Source organism: Pseudogymnoascus verrucosus (genome assembly GCF_001662655.1).
Source record: "Pseudogymnoascus verrucosus strain UAMH 10579 unplaced genomic scaffold scaffold_2, whole genome shotgun sequence".
NCBI classification, from domain to species: domain Eukaryota; kingdom Fungi; phylum Ascomycota; class Leotiomycetes; order Thelebolales; family Thelebolaceae; genus Pseudogymnoascus; species Pseudogymnoascus verrucosus.
In genome coordinates this window covers 703444-720533 of record NW_017263653.1, presented here as the reverse complement: position 1 = coordinate 720533, position 17090 = coordinate 703444, and the positions used below count along the sequence as shown (strand labels likewise).

The following is a 17090-nucleotide window of genomic DNA, read 5'->3' as shown; positions in this document are numbered from 1 at the left end:
GGAGTTTAATAGGAGTTAATTCACATTGTCGTCAACCCTAAATTATTCTACAACAAAACTACACACAACAATACCGAGACCTGTAAACCAATAAGATCAGCTGACAGATTCTTCTTTCATGACACTTGACAGCTAAGACATTGATGCTATTTGTTCTATCTACGTGTATTCTATCTGCACACGGAACATAAGGTCCCGTGCCACTAAAATTCATCTTCATGACTATTTCATGGAAGATTTATACTTTGCAAAATCTCTCCTCTGGACACAGTTCTCTCACTGTGACCTCTTTATCAGATCCATGCTCATTCCCCAACATGATCCCTTCATCACCAACATAGCAACCTCGGCACCCCGTCCCTTCTTGATAACACCAGTATTTCAAATCAAGACTCGCCAAGGATTCAGAACCACCGTCATTTATGGCCAGCCAAGCGAATCCACCGCTTCGGAAACGCGGTCTGAATCCCCCCCTTTCCCCCCCCCCCCCAACCCAGTTTCCATCTTTTTCGTCTTCGGGTCGTTCCATCATAAATGCAACATTATTTGCCCAAAACACTCCCCTATTGCGCCAATGCTGTGCCTGTCCCGAAGGATCTTTCTATTTACAAGTTGTAAGTTGCTCGCAGAGCCTGTTGTTCTGCAGCTGGAAGCTGGTTGAGGAAACCATCGAAATCCGGGATGAGAGACCTATATGCAGTCAAAGCCTGTGGAAAGTTAGCAACTCAGTCACAAAGCAGAACTAACATCGTAGTAAACGTACCTGCGCGAACAAGGTGTGAAGGTTGGCCTTGTGTTCCGTGGTGAATTCGAACTCGTGCTTATAGTGTGCAATCGAAGTAAAGAAATGAACAAGGACGCTCTCCATCGCTTGGGGGTTCCGGCCAACAATCATCGTGAATCCGATGAAGGCGGAAACCTTCTCTTCCGTATAGTCGACGCTGTCCATCGAGTTCAGGAAATACGCTGCGTATAACGCAAGATGAGGGGCCATGGCCTCTGAGTTATCAAGTCCCAAACGTCCAAGTGCAATTCCAGCATTCTCATTTACAGAAGTAGGCACCTTGTTGTTTCCGAGAATTTCCACGAGGCGTTGAAGCAGCTGGTCGATATATGGCGCTAGAACTTTGCCGTGTCGAATTGCAATCTCACCTAACGACCAACAGGCGTTGTTAGTAACACTGAACCCATTCTCGATTTGCTCGTCCAATACTTCAGCTAGGTTGAGTTGCTTGAGAAGTACCCGCATTATGCTTGGCAAGAATGGCCCGAGTTGAGGAGCAACACATTTTGCGCAGTCTCCGAGTAACGCATACGATGATTGGCGAACGTCACTGGTTGGATCTTCCATACAGAAAGTCAGAAGCTCAAAGAAATTTGGCTGCGCCGTTGAAACGAGCTGTGCGGACTCGGCAGCATCAAGGACTTGAATAATAGCACTCAAAAGATCCAAACTTGTGACCAAAAAGTCTTTATCAGGGCTATCGTAGATAGGGTTGGTCGCAGCCAGAGCGTGGTCTTCAAGATTCTGATGGATAATCTTGATACACCTAGCGAAAATATCAGGCGAGTAAGGCGTGAAAGCCGTCCCAAATGCTGCCGCAACGTATGATAAACATTCCAGAAGGGGAAACAGTTCTCGAGACTGGTCGGAAACCTTTCTCCACCGGCTGATGAGTGCAGGCATCAATAAGTCGATTAGTTCGGGAGTGGCAAGGCTAGGGCCAACGTGCTCAGCCAAGGTCTGCACACAGTCGTACAGTATGAACATGTTCTTCTCCTTATATCTGTCGAAACAGCGTACGAATTGGCGAATAATTGGGTTGCAGTAGGGGATAAGTTGTGAGCCAGCCTTTTCTTCAAGGTGTGCAAATGCGGATGCCCCTGCTTCCTGGACCTTCTTATTGCGATCAAGCATTTTCATCAGAAGACCCTCCATCATTGGTACGAAATACCTTGCACGGTCGGCTTCATCTGTAAGACCAACTCCCCATGCTGAGTATCTTCCAAGGGTCCAGCAGGTGATCTGCCGTACAAGTGGCTCCGTGTCATTCAGCAAGCTGATGAGGTATGGTACTAGTTCCGGTAAGTGCGGAGTAACCACATCCATACACCCTTCTGCAACGGCACCAAGAGCAAGAACTGCGGCCTCCCGGTGAGGCCAGTCTTCATGCTTCAGATTAGTCATCAGGTATGGCAGAATTGACTCGAAGACTGGTCCTCGGAAGTCCGTGGCAAAGACATCCAGTGCAGCTGCAGAGCATTTTCGTAGATTCCATTGGTCTTCTGGATTGTAGTCGTCGTCATCATCTGACTCGTCTATTTCGCCTTCGTCGAGATCATCAGAGTCGCTTCCTCCAGGCACTTTTTTGTATGCGTCTCCATTCTGTCCTTCGGCAGCTTCACCTTCGAAATTTCTGGCATCCTTTCCACGTGCAAACGTAGGCTTAATATCCTCGGCCCTGTCATCTTCTTCTGCATCATCAATAAGACCGCCCAAATCAGCGATGTCGTCCTCGCTGTAGACCATGCTATCTAATAGGACTGGGATAATCCTATCAAGGTATGGCGCCAAGGCTTTCCATAGTTCTTGGTGTTCGCCCACACTAAGCCAAAACTCTGCTGCATCGCAAGCAAGGTCTTCTTCGTCAGTTTGCTTTTGCTGGGCGATAATATAATCGACCAAACCTCCAATATATGGCAGAACCTTGTCTGGCCGAACTTCCACAATTGAGACGAATGCCCGGCAAACTTGTCTGCGAACATCTGTAACAGGGTCATTGGCTAGCTGGAATAGATGGCCTAACAAAACATCCAAGTTGACGAGAATGGCCTGGGGCTTCTGGTGTATGAATTCATTGATGCTCATCAGAGCTAACGTCCGAACCTTCGGGAGTGGGCTTTGGGTAAACTCGATCAGTTTGGGAATGAGAACATTGAGCGGGCGTTGGCCTTGGTAGTCACTATCCAGCAGTTGCTTGTTGTCTTCGCAGATTTTGCTCAACGCAGACATAGCACCTTCTTGAGCCACTTGGGTGACATTTCCACTCCCATTGCTCACCAGATCGATCAGGTGAGGCAGAAGCTCTGGCCATGCAAGTATTCCACCACGCTTGACAATTTCAGTAATGACAATTCCTGCATAGCTTCTGATCAGAGCATTCTTGTCTTGGAGCGCAAGTGGTAGGGTAGACCGAATAAGCGCCAGGCTTGATTCTGGTATCGTTTTGTATCCCGTCCTAATGTTGTTTTTCAGAGTAATCGACGCTACTGCCCTGATGGTATGGTATTGGACTTCCGTGTACGGGAGTCCTGGTGGAACGTCGGGACTGGTGAATATGTACGTGAGGTAGTTGTTGATGTCAGGTGAATTCTGTGCTTGCGCCAGCATCTAGAAAACAAACGTCAGTTCTTTTACCCCTCAATATATGCGCTTTTCCCCCAGGGACAGTATGAAGGATTCGAGGTCATGGAGAAACATACTAGTTCAGCTTGCTTTTGCTTCGTCTTGTCTTGCCCATCGGTCGAATCTCTCAGACACCCCGCCAACTGCCCCAAGGCCTCGTCGGTCGGCTGCCACGCCATGGCAGATCCTGAAACCGGAGGTATTTCGACTATCTTTATAGCCCAATTGAAATTTTCAGCTTGCCGTATATTCGCAGCGTCTGAATAGCCCGCTTCGGTCACACGGGATGTCTTGTGGGACGTCAGAAACGTTAGATCGACATCTGTTCATAGCCTCAAAATTAGCTGGGGTTCCAGATAGAGGGGATCAAGCGACGCAAACGCCACTTGAAACGAAGAGGGCGGCGGTCTTTTGCCATCTACATACCTATAAGGGGCTGAGTACCGGCCTTGTATGGTTGAAGGTCGTGGAACCTTCGGTGTCTCTTAGGAACTGTAGACTTGCTCCAGATTCCGAATCTGTTTGCTCAATCGGCGCTTCGTGAAAGCGGTGGTGGGTCCAGCGGGTGCACGCACAACGAAAAAGATGTCGCCTCTTCGTGGCGGTTAGCCAAATATAATAATTTTGAAGGATGTATATCAGGTCGCGAGAACAGTAGGACGGTAATTATGCTGTCAAATACTGAAGCCGACAAATATTGTAAGATTTCCTAGAATTGACGTCGTCGTCTCTGAGGGTACGGGCAATTCTGATTCGCTTGCGATGGCTGAGGGCCATGAAATGTCCCCACCAAAGTCAACTTACCCCTCCAAAGCCAGCAGCTCTGACGGCGGAACACTGCTCCGTGACTGCACCTTTTATCTTTTATGATATCCTCAGCTCTGTAAAAAGCAATCCTATGTTTATCTACATATATTTTGAGTAACATAAAATATGGGCCACTATTCGCTGCCCTTTATTGTAACCGTTCCCTATAACGCACATAATTGTGTGTGTTCGCTCTTTGCCATATCTGCGCTGTGATGCTTAAGTCATCACAAGGCCATGGAGCCATAGTATGGATCCACAACCTTATAACTTTCCGTTTTCATCTACCTGCAGATTTAATGGCGCTCAAGAGATACTACTCTTCGATATAAGTATCAAATCTAGCAAAGTTTGGACTTCATTTACGTAGCTTCTCTGGCAATTAATAATAATGGGAACCAAATAGTAGACGGAGTCGCTGCAAATGCAAATACGTATGTAATTTGAATGGCATATGTGACCACAATCACCTACATTAACTGTATGTTCCTCAAGGTCTGGCTATACTGATGAGTCGTTCTTTCGTCTGTCATACAAACTTGGGATACACAAATCTGGTATTTCATCTGTATTACTACAGGAGAGTAGATATTAATCTTAGCAGAAGAGACGCACACCCGTTTCCATGCATATCCTGCCCTCTAAACAAGGGCGTGGGTGAGCTGGGCATCATGTGAGAATCGAACTGCATACGATTCGATATACTTTCTTAGCTTTCGCAGTGTATCACGAACCCCTCACACCAGGTGAGTTCATGACGTACGCCTTCCCGTACGTTGCGCAAATGCCGTGTAAAATGGCGTTCATAGATACTGAACGACAGTGCTTTATTCCCAGGTCACAACATAGGCCTATATGCCCAATGGACACTGAACGACAGTGCTTCATTCTCAGACCACAGCATAGGCCCATATGCCCAACGGCACGCTTCAGAGCCAGCTACTGGGCTCGGATACAGATGACCTCCATCCCAGATGAGTAGTTTGCAGGTCGTTCATTCCAGTGTCTTTGAAAAACGTGCATCTCATGAAGGGTTTTTGATCCCGTCATCGCTTGGTTGACTGAGATGGTCGACCTCGGCCATTACCACTTCCACAACAGCCTTAAACCCTGCCATCTCTTCCTCGACGGTCCCTCCCATGCCTGCGCTCGAAAACTCCATTGAATTGCCAACATAGACAGGTATCTTGCTTTTCCTTGCTAGGAGTTTGGCTAGGCGGGTTGTGAAATCGATGGAGGATTCGTAAGTGTAGAGCTGCGTACATAAGGTCTGGCCTGGATTCACCCGCTATAATCGAGGTGTCAGCTCCCGGATAACTTCATAAGTCCATTTCTTCAGAGACTATACTCACATCTGGTAAAGCATAAACAAAAGACCCCAAAGCAGGTTTGATGGCATTCTCCCCTCCGAAAACTGTGGTCAACAGAACGAGTATAGAGGTCGCGCTGATGGTGAGGCGGATGTAGATCTTAGTTTGCGGTGCATTTGGAAGCGGAATCGCGAGTTCAATCGGCTTCCCTGCTCGCCGCCCGGTTCGGTCCAGAGTTTCAGCCATGTTGTTACTGTCCCGTGGTGTGAACCTTTGGTGGGAGTGGATGTTTACGTGATGTGTAAGTAGGGACTCTGGAGGGGTCCACGGCGACGAAGGCGGTGACTCGATTTTGCCAGCCCAGTACCTCACAACTGCCAAATGCGGAAACTAGACACATTCAATGGAGATAAGTTGATAATGTGCATAGTTCGTCCTCTTTCTTGTCTATAATTGTGTGATGTCCTATAACATTGACGAGTCCAGCTCCTCGTCTGCGTCAAGTGATGCGGATGAGGGGTGGGGAGGCGTAGCGGAGGTCATGGGGGACGAAGAGGAGCAGAAGGTTTTATTTCAAGCGCTCGATTCATTCCAGTACGTTTCTCCTGTTTCTCAGCCTTGTCAAGCATCGAATTCTTCTTCTGCGTTATGCATTTTAAATGTCAGTGAGCCTTATCATGTGGATGCTCCTGACGTGCTTCCGTACACGGTTTCAGAAGCGTACACCACGCCATTGGTTCTCCAAGAGCTGATTGTGTGTGTATAGTCAATATACCAAGATTGCCCACTATAACACAACGCATATGAGAAGGCAATCATTCTATGCCCTCCCTCAGAAACACTGGGAGCTTCTTGCAGCCCCTCCGTTTTCCTATTTAGACACTCTCAATGCCGTGGACGATGCCATTGACAAAAATGGCGAACTTGCTGCAGCCATTCTCCAGTCAGGCCTCGAATCGTTCGAGTCTTCAATGGATTTTGACAAACTTAAGTCGTCTGAATTGTGGAAGGGAGTGGCAAAATCAGGTGACCTCGACAAGGCGAGAAGCACAATTCGCCAGTTCTATAGAGACTGGTCTGCGGAAGGCGCTGTCGAGCGGAAGGCATGCTACGGGCCTGTTATGAATGATCTGAAGGCAGAGCGCGTGAAGCGCGGTGGCAAAACGATGAATGTTCTGGTACCTGGTGCTGGACTTGGGCGACTCGTTTTTGATCTCTGCTACGAGGGCTTCAACGTCGAAGGCAATGAAATGAGCTACCACCAGCTCCTTGCCAGTTCTTATATCCTCAACTACTGCTCTGGAGCTCAAGTTCACACGATATTTCCTTGGGTTCACAACTTTTCCAACCACCAAAGTCGCTCTCGGCAACTGCAATCATTTAGAATTCCAGACATCCACCCTGGGATGGCGCTGCACGAAAAGAGTAGCGTCGGAAACGGCACTCACAAGGCAGGCGAGATGTCTATGAGCGCTTCTGACTTTATCTGTCTATATAACGATGAAGAACATAAGGATACATACGATGCTATCGCGACAGTTTTCTTCATAGACACGGCCCCGAACTTAATACGGTACATTGAGACAATTAAGAATTGTCTTAAGGCGGGAGGGATATGGAGCAACATCGGACCTCTCTTGTGGCACTTTGAGAACAATGCCCCCGGCTCCTTTGGGACTAAAGATGCTGGCAAGAAGATTATGGAGACCTCTGGTAAGCAACTTAACCCGCAAGGATGTTATGTTACTGACCACTCTAGGTATTGCTGACCCTGGGAGTATTGAGTTGACAAATGATGAGGTTATCGCTCTGGTCGAACACTTTGGGTTCAAGATTGAAAGCAAGGAGTCCGGTATCAAAGCGGGATATATCCAGGACGATGAAAGCATGCTCCAAAATACATATCAAGTTAGCCACTGGGTGGCAAGGAAGCTTTAATCCGACAAGTACTTAGCTTTTAGAGTGGAAACTCGCATATATGAGGTACCCCTAAATATAAAATATGGAATTTAAGTGCATGAGATCGCGGTCCGGCATGCGTTGTGCATGATAAGAAATATGATTTTGAGTATGCATGTAATATAGAGGTTTTATTGTACTTGTTACATATATTGTGTGCTATAAATAACCCTAATATCTCTACAACTTGGCCTTCTCATCTTCCAGCTCGCCCATGGCCCCCCTCGATATAACTTCTCCGCCATCAATCACCAGTGTAGCACCGTTGATGTGGCTAGCAGCCCTACTAGACAAGAATACAACAGCTCCAGCCAGATCCTCCGGTGAGCCCAACCTCCTGTTTGGGTTTCTCCTGGCAACCTTCTCAGCTCCGCCAGCAAGGTCCAACAGACCATTCGCCATCTTGGACGGGAAGAAGCCCGGCGCAATAGCGTTAACCAAGATTCCTCTTGGGCCAAGCTCGACAGCGAGGTTCTTGGCAAGATGGATAGCCGCAGCCTTGGAGGCCGAGTATCCGAAGGTGGCATTTTCACCGAGGCTTCCAACTCCAATGCCCGCAACGGATGCGGTGATTATGACCCTCGACGTGTCCTGGACAGACGCGTTCTTCTGAAGCAGCGGCGCGAACAGTCTAACAGTGTTGAACACACTCTTGACGTTCAGGTCCATGACCTTGGCGAACGCCTCATCGGGGTGGGTGTCGAACTTCTCGCCCCATGTGGCTCCAGCGTTAGCGAAGAGGATATCGACATGGTCGGTGGTCTTGCTGACCTCGCGGACGAGGTGCTCAACTCCGGAGAACTTGGCCGAGTCGGCTGGGACCGAAATGGCATGGGCACCCGGCTGTAGGTTTGGGAGCTTGTTGAGGGCTGCGACGGCCTCGTCGCATGCCTTGGCCTTGCGCGAGGTGATGTACACCTTGGCGGCGCCGGCTTGGAGGAATCTGTTTCTAGCTGTTAGATGGGTTTATCGGGATGAAGTTAAGCACATACCCTGATGCAGCGTGGAGTCCCAGGCCACGAGATCCGCCAGTAACGACGACGACCTTGCCCTTCAAGGAGAAGAGAGAAGGGAAGTCATTGAGAACGGTTTCGGCAGCGGCAGCCATCTTGATAAGAGCTTATCAGCTACGTCGGGTTAAGTAGTCTGGAGGAATAATGACAAATTCGCAAGATATATCAAAACAATTTATTTACAGGCGGATGTGGAATATATATAAAGACGGAAAGATGCAATAGCAGATCTCAATGGGACCATACTTAACTAAACGGTGGGGTACGTGCGGAGAAGAGTGAGGTCGGGGGAGCCGAGCGTATTGGATATGCCTCGGCATTTACCAATGGGGTTTTGTGGGGTCTATGTGTGGGGTAGCGGCAGCATTTGTACGCTATCGACGACTTCTTAGAAATCAGAAAATGAGAACACGGCAGTGGAGTTTGCTTTCACTGTTATAAAACCATGATTTCTTCAATGTGCATCTAGTTCATCTGTGTGTAGCTTTATCAATGAGGAATCTGTCGCAAAACTGGTCACGACGAAGGCACCTGATCCACAGTCACAACACATGGAGAGACGTCAGGTTGTAAATCTTCCTCAATAATACATCTAGCCTTGCTTGGAGTCTTTCAAGCATCTAGAGTTGAGGCTGATATAGTGTCACAGTAATATCCCACATCTGTTGTTAGTTTCCCATTCTCCACAAGCACTGCTCGTGGGTCCCCTGTCGTCGTGATGCCAGCACCAGTCTCATCCTATTATCCTCGTTCTTCTTAGCCCTCATGCCGACCACCCCCTCCACACACATGGAAACCACACTCCACTCACTCTCCCATGGAAACCAGACGATGATTAATCACTGTATCCGCACCGGTAGCCTGCGCCAATAAAACAAGCACAGGATTTCCGCCCGGTAGATCCGGAAGAGTTCCAAGAACCGTGTCAATAAAACCGTCCGTCAGGACCGTCTTAATGTCAATACCATAGCTCTGTGCCAGATAGATGCATATAGTGAGAGGCTCGTATATCGCTACCCCTGCCTCGTGGACATCGTAGGCAGCGCAGAGACCCAGGAATGCTGTGAGAGTCCTAACACAGTCACTGATCACTTGATATGCTGCTGCTGTAACACCATCCCCCTCTCGCCCCCAGCTCCACACGAAACCGTATGGGAAAGACGCAGATCCATGCTTGATATAGTCGATCAGCACAGCCAACAACTTGGGATCAACAGCTGGGAGGATCAAGAAACCAGACAGGGCTTGCGCAGAGGTTCCGTTGAAATAGTGTGCGAAAGTTCGGGAGTAGTAGCCGAGAAGGTCTTTGGGGAGTGTGAAAGAGGAGTGACAATTACGACCAGCGTAGATGGTGACGACCTGGCAATCACATTTCCTGCCTTTGTTAGTTGGGCTTTATGGGGAAGGGGCGGGGGTTGGTACTTTCTGAATTCATCATGGGTCAAGGGCGTGACTGCTGGTTTTGGAACCATTTTGTGGGCATGAGAGATGAGCTTGAAGGTTAAAGCACGTCTTTCGTTGATTATTTATAGTGGGAGGTGCTCATGCTAGAACATGCGTGAATACGCTGTCTCTGCGAGTGACTGTGAGTGGTGTAAGGAGAGAATACTTGTCTGGCCTGTAAGGAAGCTATTCACATGTCTCGCCATGTTAGCAACTCAAAGGCGGGGGGGGGTTCTTTCTGTCGGCTACATTATAGCTATTGGGCAGGCAGTACTCCAGAATGAGGGTAATGTACTAAACAGCAACAGACAGCGATGTTTATAAAGGCACGTGAAGGCCAAACATATGACCAGTCAAGCCTCTTACCTCTTATTGGCCATGAACCATCTCTTATGTTCCAAATTGTGTGCCTGATTATGTACCTTGGATTAAATTAACTGTCTTTGGAACGTTGGCACGTTCCAAAGTCGGCGAGACCTTTATGATGTCACGTGATGAAACGGGGTAACTCAACTCCGCTGTCAAGTTGTCAACTTAAATATACTCCGTCCCGGAGAGTTAGGCGGCCGGTTTCTACGTCTGACATTCGATTAAATTCTATACAATTCAATATGGCAGGTACGAATATTCGAATCGTCACAAAATTAAGCCGTGGATGGGAGACGGATGAACTCGCGATACTTTGGTGACCAAGTCAAACTGGAAGAATAAGTATAAGTATTATCTCTAAGTCCATCTTTCATAATTAATTCAGCATCATTCTCACATTTAAATTCTCATAACAAAACCCATTTCTCAAACCATCAGAATATTCTCTCCGAAACAAATCTCATATTCCCACTCTCAAACTCCAACAGAACCAATAGATCCAACTATCTCTCGATATCCCTCCAAAATGAAGGTCATCCTCACTGGCGCAACAGGCTTCATCGGCACAGAAGTCGTCCGCCAAGCCCTCCTCCACCCCTCGATCACCACCCTCGTCGTCCTCTCCCGCCGCGCCCTATCTCCTCCCATCACCCACCCCAAACTCCAAATCATAATCCTTGCCGACTTCGCCGTCTACCCCCCCGATGTCCTCACCCAGCTCGACGGCGCAGAAGCCTGCATCTGGTAAACCCCACCCCTCACCAAGCCACCTCTCACATATTCTAACATCCTCCCAGGACCCTCGGTATCAAAACCGCCTCCGTCCCCGACCAACGCCTCGTCTCCATAACCTACTCCCTCGCCCTCGCCACTGCCCTCACCCAACTCCCCACCCCTCCTTCGCACCCCATCCGCTTCCTCTTCACCGGCGGCGCTCTCTCAATCTCCGACCCCAACTCCTCAGCACTCTTCATGGGCCCCGCGCGCAAAGTCAAAGGCGAGGCAGAGATGGAGATCCTTGCTTTTGCGGTGCGCGCAGAGAACAGGGAGAAGATCGAGGTGGTGGTTACGCGGCCGGCGATGGTGCACGCGCCGGGGTCGGTGGTGGGGGGGCTGATGTCGGGGCTTCCGGCTGGGTTGAGGGGTGTGGGTGTGAAAGAGTTGGCGGCGGTGACATTGGATATTGTGCTTAAGTGGCGGGATGAGGGGAAGGTGCTGGATAATGCTGAGTTGGTGAAGAGGGGGGTATTATTGGTCAAGGCTGGATTGGAGGGGGAGAAATAAGGGGGTTTCACGGGTTAGGTTCTGAGGGCTGGATGTTGAGGATTGAATACTAATGATTAGACATTGGGGAGTAGGTGCTGAAGAGCGAATTTGGATTAGGGACTTATTCACGAAGTAGAGACGGTGTCGTTAGATAGAGGTGACTTGGAATATAATAGCTTTGTTTTGGAAACAACGTAACCCTATCTCGTCTCTCCTCCCGCACCTCCCGCATGGTCCTCATGGCCAGCTATTGTATATCCCGTTCGGTATCATCGCTAACTCATTCATCGAGAGACACATCAGAATTCCAATCTCTAATAGGGTCCTTCGTAACAATGATCCATCCATAGTTCTCAATTTGCTTTCTCATAAAATCGCTTGGCTCGTTCTCATACACCTCGATAATGATATCCTTCAGAGATGGAAAGAAGTCTCTGAAGTGAGTATCGATTACCGCCAATGCCTCTGCAACGATCTCCGGGTCGTCGAGGGAGTTAAACAGATCATGTATAGGATATGTGATATACCGGGACGTCGAGAGAGTTGTAATATTAGCGCAACCGTTCTGGATGGTCGGAAGGATTTCATCGTCATTTTGATCCTTGAAGGTGATATTCCCCAATTCTAGGTTGCAGAAAATCGGAAAGCCGACATAGATATGTCGGATACAGTCTGCGTTATCGCGGCCAATTTTCTCAAGGAACCGGGAAATGCAAAATGCAAGCGTCATAGTAAAATCAAAGCGATTCTGGTACAAGAACAATCTGGCTTCATTGTAGATGATCTTGTTCACCCTGAGGAGCCCGGGCGAGAGGTCCCATCCATAACCAGAACCACCAAGGGGGCGGACAGGTCCTTCGATCAACAAGCATAGCTTGTATATCTTGTCGCGAAGCTCGCGGGGTAGCGTGAGGAAGCTGGCTGGCATGTCTTCAGTAGCCGTTGAAAGTTGTTGGTTTGGTTCTTTAGAATTGATGTATTTTTTGGGGGGGTGGGGGGGGGGGGTTAAGACGGCGATGTTATTCTTTGTTACATAAAAAGTAACAAAGAATGTGTTTACTCTTTGCTTTGTATAACAAAGTCATCTAGAATGCTAAAGTGGAACCGTGCATAACAGTAGTAGTTAGTAATTAAGAGACTTTATTCTAGTTATGATTGCTGTAACTAATTCTCATATTAGCAACTATAACGAAAACAAAGTCTCTCAGTGCTAAAGGCCATAATTCTTATTTTAGCAATTATAACGAAAATAAAGTCTCTCTGTCACTGAAGGCCACAATTCTCGTATTAGTCACTTGGAAATGGAGCGAAACGGAGAAATCCAATCAGCTTAAATTCCAGACACCAAATCCGGAGACTTTCGGGCACGAGTATGCTGCACTCTAATGACACTGGTGATCACAGCAACTGTAATTAAAACAAAGACTCTTGGTTATTAAAGGCTACAATTGTCATATTAGTTATTTAAAGTTAGAGAGGAAGGGAGAAATTCCATCAGCTTAAATTGCTGACATCAATCACTAGGTTTGTCCTTTGTTCCCCAGAGACTTTGGGCGGCACTAGTATGCCCATCCCATTCGCACACAGAGGCTGCCACAGGCACTTACTTTCAAAAGATTAGAGTGAGAAACACAACGCATATTCTTACATTCATTCTAAAAGTCTAGAAATGATTATACATATAAATCTAGCTTGGCTATAAGGGAAAAAACCGAGATTTTACATACGTGGAAAAGGGGGATGATAAAACGCCGCCGACACAGCGGCAACAGGGCGGCGCTAAATCAAAGTATATAATGCAGACCAAGTCAGATCCCATTAATAGGGATGGTTGACTGGCTGAAGGAGCATAACAGCGATCTGCACTCGTTTGGCCCGCTCAAGTACCTGTCAATCATCCTGGGGGACCCACGAAGTTCAATTGCACTTAGAAGGTGTATGCAGTGGTTGGGTGCGGGTATTTCCCCCCTTCTAGGAGAATCCTCTATTTTTTGCAATTTTTTTTGGCTTATACGAGAACTCTCTCCGACGCCTCTGAGGGGAGATATGAATTTTTGAAGATAAAAGGAGAGGAATGAAAACCCATGGAGACGAGGCGAAGCGAGGTGAAGCGATCCAACGGGGAGATGGGATGGACTGTCTATTTTGAGGAAAAGGGAGAGAAGGAGCGGTGGTTGAGGTTGTGTTGTGGACGGCGGAAGGAACGTGGTTGTGGTTGTGTGGTGGAAGGAGAAAAGGGGCGCCGGTGATGGCGCAGTGGCGGCCACGGCGGAAGGAGCAAGGCGGCAGCGAAAGGGGGAAGGAATGCGGCCATGCCCGTGCGAGATGACTCGGCGCATACAACGTTTGGCAAACGCCCAGGTCATCACGAAGCTCAAGCCCGCTCGAACGCCACAGCCATGCAATCTGCTCTCGCTGCCGCTTGGCAACATGAGAAATACTCGGCCACACGAGTGTTATTGAAGAGAGGGAGGGTGAGCAAGCTATTGGCTGTGCTGTGGAAGGAGCGAAGGATGGTTGTGGTTGTTAGGTGCGGAAGGGGCGAGGGACAATGGAGAAAGGGAAGGAGTGAGTGATGACTATGAAAGGCGGAAGGAGCAAGCGACGGTTGTGGTCTCATAACAGACGCGGAAGGAGCGAGGATATCTGACTAATAGGAATCGTCCATCAAGCCTCAAACCCTTCAGATCAGCCGATAGAGTCAATAACTTGAAATACTAGTCTGTACGATGGCAGTGGTATACTAAAAACTGTGTTATATGACGTAGAGAGAGCGAGGGAACACGGGAGTTGATTAAATAAATAAATATTTATATTTTGAGAAACAAAAGGGGGAAAACATCTACTCACCTACCACTTGACTAAAAACCCCACCTACCTGTTTGACCAAGGAAAAACCGACTTACTTGTTTACTTACCTGTTTACTTACCTGGTAAACTGCGTACTCACCTTGGGCACTCACGGTGGCGGCAAGAACCGCGGCAGAGTCATAACGTGATACCCCCTCCGGCAGTACGGACAAGTTCGACTCGTCCTATAATACCACTGCGAGATGCAGGCCCAATGAAAAATATGTTCGCATGGCATCATCCTCGGATCCCGAGCCTCAGGCACGAAGCCATCCTGGCAAATTAAGCACTGCTCCTCAGCGAGACGAGTATCTGTCGGATCCAAGCGGCACAGCAGGTCCGTCTCGTCGAACTTGCCGCCGGAGAAGTACTGCCGGTGCTCGACCTTAATACCCTTCTTGTCCTCCTCTGCGCGCTGTTTGCGGACCTCAGTGTAGAACTGCTCCGGGTCCACGACGCCGGGATGTCTCCGTAGCTGCCTGTAGTGCTCGATGAAGTCGCGGGCGGTACGATCGAAGCGTTTTGTAGAGAATTCACTGTAAAGAAGGTTATTAGGATCGTAACGTAGCGATAACTCGCGGTGACGAGTTTGGGTGTCGGCCGCGCGTTTGCGGTAGTCGAGTGTCCGCCTCTCAATCTCTTTAGAGGGGATTGTGTTCCTATTGAAATCTGAGCGGGTGATGGTAGGGTCTGCGTCAAAACTAATGCGGAGGGGGTCAGTAGGGTCATCTTGCGTCTCGCACTGCACGCAGGAGCCTGGCATGCATCTAGTGACTATGACGCTTTGATCGCAGACATCCCTGTTGCAGGGGATCCAGCGGGGGTTGATACCGCGGTCGGGTTGCTTCATGATATTGCCCATGTAGTTGTGGCAGGATGTTTTGGTCTCTATGTGACCACAGGTTTCGTAGAAGCATCTGATGACATCGCAGATCGGTACGAACCCGCCTCGTTCTGCTTTTACCAGCGGCGAAAGACAGCTTTCGTACGGACCGTCGATCTCGTTTGCAGGCGCAGCCTTGCCGAAGAGCTGTGAGGACATCGTTAGTAGCTTGGGAATGATTGAAGTCTGTTGAAAACACGCTGTTGAGGAATTGTTGAAGTCTCTTGAATGCACGCCTTTGGGCTTTGCTAGACGTCTCGGTGCTGAGGATCTGGTTTCGATATTTACCAAGTAAATTGCCCTCATTATATACTCCAGAGCCCAACGGACTCTCGGTTCTGTTCAATGTTGAAACTTGAAGCATTTTCGAAAACAATGTGAAGGTATTGCTCTTCGTTTTATCGACGGACAAACTCCTTGTTGGGGCTTCTATGTTCGTTTCAAAGCTTTGCTATTGTGCCTGGTGACAACGATTTTATTGTTCGATTCTGATACACAGCAGATCAAAGCAGTCTTTGGCGGGAGTATTGCTGAGCAATTCCTGTGCCTCGACGGCAGATTTGCAGTCCCATTCGAATAGACGGCAGGTCAAAGAAATGACTTAACAACAGAGTATTGTTGAGCAAACACAAAGAGAAAAGAGACGTTTATGTGCCTGGGCAAATATGTTTTTCATTTAGACGATTGATAGGGAAATACGAACAAAGAAAAGAAATACCTACCACAGGCAGCATTTACTCGTTTCTCAGTTGCTTCCGAGGCCTGCTCATTCCAAGAAAGAACCAGCCATCCAACATCACAAACCGCGTCACCAAACACCACCCTGAAAACATGGAAAATGCACCCCTCCCCTCAAGATAATTCCAAATCGCCCCCTCCTCCCCTTAACCTCGGCGAACTCCCCCCTTCCCCTCCGCCTATCCCTCATCCGCCGCCCCGGCTCAACAACCGCCGCCCTCGGCGTAGCCGCTGACCGCGGAACCGCGCCGTCTCCACCACGTACCGGACTTCCGGCACACACAGTCAGCGTCCCAGAAATCGCCATGCATATGCCATTCCCAGCAGCGATTCTCGCGGAGGCGCCGGACAGATGCTATGGAGATGAATGAGTGAGGTGTGAGACGCGATGGGGGCGGGGCGGATCAGTGGAATAGACGGCTTTACACTCGGGGAGGCTTAGACGCGATGCCGGTAGTTGGCGGCTTTGGGAAGGTGATGAGGTGAGGGTGGAGCGGTCGCGGAGAGAAGGGGAGAGGGAGGGTAAGCACTTACTGGTCTTTGTTGGTGTGAGTCTGGTGATGGGATGGGGGGGTGGCTGGTTGTCATGTGGGAGGTGCGAGGGCTGAAGAGGTTTGTTGGTTTGGGACGTGCCGATCAACACCTGCGATATAAGTGCCGGAATCCCGTGTTGGTTGGACAGAACAGAATAGACCATGGCCCTCCCCACTGAACACGCGATGGCCATCCTGGTGTTAAGGTTGTTATAGAAAGTGGAAACGTTTTACCAGAAGGGGCGCTGCTCGTGCCGCATCTACGAATTGTGTACGGTGGTTGGGCAAGCAACCCTGGGAGGTTATTCGGGGAAATGCCGGCGCCAGCCTCTGGCCTCTCAATTTGGTAATACGATGAAGCGCTCAATGCTCCCCATCCATCGATTCATGCTTCATATCACCCGCGATCGGTTCGGGCCTTGTCTCATTGCATGCACGACGGAGCCGCCGAGCGACCTTAACGGTAGTAATTGGTGCTTCAATGCGTACCTGACATCGCGTACCTGACTAAAG

The 17090-nt window shown here is 48.9% G+C and overlaps 8 protein-coding genes across 8 annotated transcripts; 2 read left to right on the top strand and 6 right to left on the bottom strand.

Moving 5' to 3' along the window:
- Window positions 1-493: 493 nt before the first annotated feature.
- VE01_00884 (uncharacterized protein) lies at window positions 494-4187 on the bottom strand. Its single transcript, XM_018270412.2, has 4 exons — window positions 3833-4187; window positions 3484-3728; window positions 764-3391; window positions 494-707 (listed from the first exon to the last, which is right to left on the bottom strand). The coding sequence occupies exons 2-4, from the start codon at window positions 3583-3585 to the stop codon at window positions 606-608; spliced, it is 2832 nt and encodes a 943-aa protein (XP_018134607.1). The 5' UTR covers window positions 3586-3728; window positions 3833-4187; the 3' UTR covers window positions 494-605.
- A 1050-nt stretch (window positions 4188-5237) lies between these two features.
- VE01_00883 (uncharacterized protein) lies at window positions 5238-5769 on the bottom strand (the record flags this gene model as incomplete). Its single annotated transcript, XM_018270411.1, has 2 exons — window positions 5238-5501; window positions 5566-5769. The coding sequence occupies 2 exons, from the start codon at window positions 5767-5769 to the stop codon at window positions 5238-5240; spliced, it is 468 nt and encodes a 155-aa protein (XP_018134612.1).
- A 144-nt stretch (window positions 5770-5913) lies between these two features.
- Window positions 5914-7530, top strand: VE01_00882 (uncharacterized protein). The gene is made up of 3 exons (XM_018270410.2): window positions 5914-6117; window positions 6290-7236; window positions 7283-7530. The coding sequence occupies exons 1-3, from the start codon at window positions 5984-5986 to the stop codon at window positions 7459-7461; spliced, it is 1260 nt and encodes a 419-aa protein (XP_018134613.1). The 5' UTR covers window positions 5914-5983; the 3' UTR covers window positions 7462-7530.
- A 69-nt stretch (window positions 7531-7599) lies between these two features.
- On the bottom strand, window positions 7600-8756 carry VE01_00881 (uncharacterized protein). Its single transcript, XM_018270409.2, has 2 exons — window positions 8475-8756; window positions 7600-8425 (listed from the first exon to the last, which is right to left on the bottom strand). Exons 1-2 carry the CDS (start codon window positions 8588-8590, stop codon window positions 7663-7665), a joined length of 879 nt encoding a protein of 292 aa, XP_018134610.1. The 5' UTR covers window positions 8591-8756; the 3' UTR covers window positions 7600-7662.
- Window positions 8757-8958: 202 nt separating this feature from the next.
- On the bottom strand, window positions 8959-10353 carry VE01_00880 (uncharacterized protein). The gene is made up of 2 exons (XM_018270408.2): window positions 9918-10353; window positions 8959-9870 (listed from the first exon to the last, which is right to left on the bottom strand). Exons 1-2 carry the CDS (start codon window positions 9965-9967, stop codon window positions 9303-9305), a joined length of 618 nt encoding a protein of 205 aa, XP_018134611.1. The 5' UTR covers window positions 9968-10353; the 3' UTR covers window positions 8959-9302.
- Window positions 10354-10493: 140 nt separating this feature from the next.
- Window positions 10494-11758, top strand: VE01_00879 (uncharacterized protein). Its single transcript, XM_018270407.2, has 2 exons — window positions 10494-11051; window positions 11105-11758. Exons 1-2 carry the CDS (start codon window positions 10834-10836, stop codon window positions 11589-11591), a joined length of 705 nt encoding a protein of 234 aa, XP_018134849.1. The 5' UTR covers window positions 10494-10833; the 3' UTR covers window positions 11592-11758.
- A 95-nt stretch (window positions 11759-11853) lies between these two features.
- VE01_00878 (uncharacterized protein) lies at window positions 11854-12501 on the bottom strand (the record flags this gene model as incomplete). The annotated part of the gene is made up of 1 exon (XM_018270406.1): window positions 11854-12501. One exon carries the CDS (start codon window positions 12499-12501, stop codon window positions 11854-11856), a length of 648 nt encoding a protein of 215 aa, XP_018134848.1.
- A 2031-nt stretch (window positions 12502-14532) lies between these two features.
- VE01_00877 (uncharacterized protein) lies at window positions 14533-15670 on the bottom strand (the record flags this gene model as incomplete). The annotated part of the gene is made up of 2 exons (XM_018270405.1): window positions 14533-15453; window positions 15506-15670. 2 exons carry the CDS (start codon window positions 15668-15670, stop codon window positions 14533-14535), a joined length of 1086 nt encoding a protein of 361 aa, XP_018134843.1.
- Between the last annotated feature and the right edge of the window lie 1420 nt (window positions 15671-17090).